The sequence below is a fragment of the Cnephaeus nilssonii genome, assembly GCF_951640355.1.
Source record: "Cnephaeus nilssonii genome assembly, chromosome: 3".
In the NCBI taxonomy this organism is placed as follows: Eukaryota; Metazoa; Chordata; class Mammalia; order Chiroptera; family Vespertilionidae; genus Cnephaeus; species Cnephaeus nilssonii.
The window spans coordinates 107,389,382-107,394,514 of record NC_137074.1 but is presented as its reverse complement, the minus strand read 5'-3'; the positions used below and the strand labels follow the sequence as shown (position 1 = coordinate 107,394,514).

The 5,133-nt window shown below is 53.6% G+C and overlaps 1 protein-coding gene across 1 annotated transcript; it reads left to right on the top strand.

The window, feature by feature from the left end:
• Positions 1–785: 785 nt before the first annotated feature.
• On the top strand, positions 786–4,243 carry ZIC1 (Zic family member 1; the record flags this gene model as incomplete). Its single annotated transcript, XM_079763678.1, has 3 exons — positions 786–1,767; positions 3,223–3,386; positions 4,046–4,243. 3 exons carry the CDS (start codon positions 786–788, stop codon positions 4,241–4,243), a joined length of 1,344 nt encoding a protein of 447 aa, XP_079619804.1.
• Positions 4,244–5,133: the final 890 nt, after the last annotated feature.

The following is a 5,133-nucleotide window of genomic DNA, read 5'->3' as shown; positions in this document are numbered from 1 at the left end:
GGGGGGACGGTGTCGTCCTTTCAATTCATTTATCTGCAGGAATGATTGCTGCTATCAGTCTCGCGCTCACCGCCCGGCTGAGGAGGTGAAAGTTTCTCCCCAGGAAGATAAACCGCAAAAGACAATATTGTGCATGATTTGCACCTTTTCTTTGGCTTTTTCTTTCTTTTTTGCTCCCCGCTTATTATTATTATTATTATTATTATTATTATTATTATTGCAAAAAGCAGAGGGGAAAAGGGAGAGTGAAGGAGCGAGAAGGCGAACCTGAGAGAAAAGAGAGCAAGGGCGAGGGTCTAGTGGAGAAGTGAGGAGGGGCAAACTGCGCGAGGCGGAGAGTGAGCAGTTGCGGCTCCCGCGCTCACATTCCTCTATGCTACAAACCCGGGAGGAAGGTTTTTTTTGGAGTGGGGGCTGGGAGGGTGGGCCGAGATGCTCCAAGGCTTTCCCTGGGCAGCCTTGACGCGGGGTCTTCTCGGCAGAGACTGAGCGGCGAGAAAGTGCGAGCCCGGCCAGCGGGGTCTGCTCCGAGGGCTCCGGAGCCCGCCTCGCCCACTGCCGGCAGCCGTCTGGCTTCCCCGAGCTCGGCCAGGCGGGCTCCCCGGCGCGCGGAGCGGCTGCCTGCGGGCTAGGACTTCGAGAGGTGGGTCGACTCCCCCTCCCTCCTCATCTTCTTCCTCCTTTTCCTCCGCCTCCCATTCCTCCTCCTCCTCCTCCTAATTTTCCCTCCTCTGTAGGCAAGGGTGGGGGGTGGGGGAGGCCGGAGCTCGCCCGGAGCAGCCACGATGCTCCTGGACGCCGGCCCCCAGTACCCCGCGATCGGCGTGACCACCTTTGGCACGTCCCGCCACCACTCCGCGGGCGACGTGTCCGAGCGCGACGTTGGCCTGGGCATCAACCCGTTCGCCGACGGCATGGGAGCCTTCAAGCTCAACCCCAGCTCGCACGAGCTGGCCTCGGCGGGCCAGACAGCCTTCACCTCTCAGGCGCCTGGCTACGCGGCTGCCGCTGCCCTTGGCCACCACCACCACCCGGGCCACGTCGGCTCCTATTCCAGCGCAGCCTTCAACTCCACGCGGGACTTTCTGTTCCGCAACCGGGGCTTTGGAGACGCGGCAGCGGCAGCCAGCGCTCAGCACAGCCTGTTCGCTGCTTCGGCGGGGGGTTTCGGGGGCCCACACGGCCACACGGACGCTGCGGGCCACCTCCTTTTCCCCGGCCTTCACGAGCAGGCTACGGGCCACGCTTCGTCCAACGTGGTCAATGGGCAGATGAGGCTTGGCTTCTCGGGGGACATGTACCCGCGGCCCGAGCAATACGGCCAGGTGACAAGCCCACGTTCGGAGCACTATGCCGCGCCTCAGCTTCATGGCTACGGGCCCATGAACGTGAACATGGCCGCGCACCACGGCGCCGGAGCCTTCTTCCGCTACATGCGCCAACCCATCAAGCAGGAGCTTATCTGCAAGTGGATCGAGCCGGAGCAGCTGGCCAACCCCAAAAAGTCGTGCAACAAAACTTTCAGCACCATGCACGAGCTGGTTACGCACGTCACTGTGGAGCACGTCGGCGGACCTGAGCAGAGTAACCACATCTGCTTCTGGGAGGAGTGTCCGCGCGAGGGCAAGCCCTTCAAAGCCAAATACAAACTGGTCAACCACATCCGCGTGCACACGGGAGAGAAGCCCTTCCCCTGCCCCTTCCCTGGCTGTGGCAAGGTGTTCGCGCGTTCTGAGAACTTAAAGATCCACAAAAGAACACACACAGGTATGGAAACCTCTTTCTTTGACCCACCCCCTGGGCCCCACTCCTGCTTCACCCTGGGCCTGGGACCCGCAATCCAAACGTCAGCGGCCAGGCACAAACTGGGCCTTGGTTGAGTCTGGGCGTCAGGTTCCAGCAGGCAGGCAGCGAAAGTGTACGCTGGTTTTTGGTTTCAGGTTTGAAATTATGAAAAAAGTATAAGACGACTGGACGGGAAGGATCCTGGGATATAGATTTTAAAATGAGGAATAAAAAAGGCCGGGAGAGCAGAGAGACAAACCTGGTTTTGAAGAGCTGAGGTGCGCGCGAAACAGGAAGAGGTGGCCGGCTCTTCCTGGTGGCGGAGGCTCCAGCTGCACCAGCAGCAGACAATCTAAGTCTAAATGTTTGCTTCCCGCCGACATCCTTATCCTTCTCTAGGCACCTTAGTGAGGACTTTCCCAAAGGATGGAACTGAGGAAATTGGAGGATGTCGGATGAAGATGCACAGAAAGAAATAAAAACAGAAAGACAGAAAGGAGGGAGGGAGTGGTGAAAACAAGTAAGTCTGACCAGAGGAAGCTTTTTGGAGGTTGCTCATATTTAAAGAACAGAATTTTAGTAGTGGCTTGTTTGTGAGTAAGCTTGAGGAGTCCGGAGAGTCAGTGGAAGGCAGTCTCTCTCTCTCTCTCTCTCTCTCTCTCTCTCTCTCTCTCTCTCTCTTTCTCTTTTGTCATCAATTAGATTCTATGAGGTGGTTTTCAAAACACTGAATCCCCCTACATTGCCTTTAAAATAGAGACTGGTCAGAACAGTTAAAAGAAAAGTTGGTGGTGAGCTCATGGTTGTAGTGTGGGTCAGATAGGCCATTCTGGGCCTCTTGCTCCAACAAGGCCAGGAATCCAGTCTGCTTCCCTATTCTTATTTTCCCCGGTGATTTCTGAGAACTGCTTTTGGAATTTTGAGTTTATGACCACAGTCAGGAAAGAATGTGTGGTGCCAAGCTCTCCATTCAGATTACCTTATAAAATGTGACTGCGTTTAGGGGGTGTGGTGGGGGAAATTAAGAGGGGGTTGCAGAGCCTCAGGGAAAGGGTGGGGGGGGGGAGATAGGAGCAAAACAGCAGGAGAATCAGGCCCCAAAGTGAAAATTAGAAACTTTGAGGCAGGTATTGCCGCCTTAAGTCGTTTGTATAGCCACAGGCAGAAAAACCTGCTACTGCTCTGGGATCTAAAAATAAAAAAATCTAATAATAATAATAGCAACAACAATAAAATCTGGACCTAATTAGATTAATAGTTAAATTAATTTAAATATTTATAAAACCACTGCATATATGTGACTTTATTGAAGAGCCGGGCTTTTGAACTTGCAACCTTTTTTTATTTTGTTTTTATTTTTTTCATTTGTTTACTTTAAAAATACAACCACAGAATTTGTTCTCATGAGACCTTTCTCTTTATCGCCCTTCACACTAGGGGAGAAGCCCTTCAAGTGCGAGTTCGAGGGCTGCGACAGACGCTTTGCCAATAGCAGCGACCGCAAGAAGCACATGCACGTGCACACGAGCGACAAGCCCTATCTTTGCAAGATGTGCGACAAGTCCTACACGCACCCCAGCTCGCTGCGCAAACACATGAAGGTAATTGCCGCGCTCCCGACGCCCGCCTTCGAGACAGGAGCCCGCTCTGCTCTTCGGCGGGGTCCATGGCGAGTGGCAGCCAGGTGGTGGCAGGAGCTGGTGCAGGCTGTGAGTGGCTGGGCAGCCCCACTCTGCTGTGCCGGGCTGGGCCGAGAGTGGAAAAGGGGGCGGGTGAACCCCAAACTGTTATAAATTTATTTTTTAACAAGAAAAGTAAAAAGGAATTTGGCCCAGATAGGGAGTGAGGGCTGTTCTAGCTGGGTGGCGCTGACGAAGCTGCCGCAATCGGGGCTGGAAGAGTTTGCCGAAGAGTTGACGCCTTGTAGGTAGACCTGAGCAAGCCAAGTTCAGCGGCGGGGCAGGGCGTGGGGAGCCCTCTGGGGCTCTAGCCTCACATCCAGTCTCCAGGTTCCCACGTCTTCCTTTTGTGAGCCCGGGGTCGCTATCCCTCCCTGGAGAACCGCTGCTGCAGGGCGCGGCGGGGGCACCGGAGCCCAAGTGCCCCCGGTGGGGCCTCCCTAGCGGGCCAGTGAACGCCGGGCTCCCGGGCTCCGAGAGAAGCGGCGTGCCGCCTTCACCCGTTCTAGGCGGCCGCTGCTCCCGCTGCTCCCGCTGCTCCCGCTCTCTGTCTCCTTAAAAACTCGACTTTATTCCCGCAGGTCCACGAATCCTCCTCCCAGGGCTCACAGCCTTCGCCGGCCGCCAGCTCCGGCTACGAGTCCTCCACGCCACCCACCATCGTGTCTCCCTCCACAGACAACCCCACCACCAGTTCCCTGTCGCCCTCCTCCTCCGCGATCCACCACACAGCCGGTCACAGCGCGCTCTCTTCTAATTTTAATGAATGGTACGTTTAAAATCAGAAGCAAAACACCGATCAAAACCCTATTTAAGAGACCGAACATACACGTATGCAAAATGTAACTGAAAGATCCCTGCGAATCAACACAGCTACCCAACTCCGCAATTCTATTTTTTTTTTTAAACTTGCTTGTAGACCCAGGTTCGAGTAAGAGAGAGAGAAAGCATCAAACCTTTCGCTACCCGCCCCCCTTTTGCTTTTTCTTTTTTGGCAAAGGCTTGGTAGCTAAGGGGCGGGATGGGGGTCGAGGACCAGGCAACCGCCTGACCAAATGCTGACAACCCGGGGGTCCAGTTTCCCCACAGAATTGGAACAGGCTCTCCGGGCTTCGGCTTGTTGATTTGTTTGTGTTTGTTTGTTTTTTGGCTTTGCATTCTTGTAAATACAGAATTATTAGCTTAAAACTGTACGTTGGATTCTGTAAATAGTTATATCTCGGTTTTGAGCGGGCGGGTGGGATCGTGGCGTTGTGGTCTTTGCATTGGGGCGGGGAGGGGCCGGGAGGGCGGGGAGGGGGGCGAGGGGGGGGGCGAAAGCCAACTGTTTGTACTGAATGGCAAGAATGTTCTAGTAAATGTGTACCAAAATGTGAATTTGTACGATTCCAGTCTCCACGTCGACCTAAAAGAATATTATTGGTATTGATGTGTGTGTGTTTTTTGTTTTGTTTTGTTTTGTTTTGGTATAAAGTGCAAACATTTCGTCCCAAAGTCTAAGTACTTAAGTGCAGTAAAATGTTGTTTCACGTCCTGTCAAGAATTCATATAGTAGGAGCCTGAATCTGCGTGTCAAAACTGGCCCATTTGTTTATGTAAAGTGATATTAAAAAAGATATAAACTATAACTGTCAGTTGCTTTTGGCAAAAACAACCATGTAATGTATAT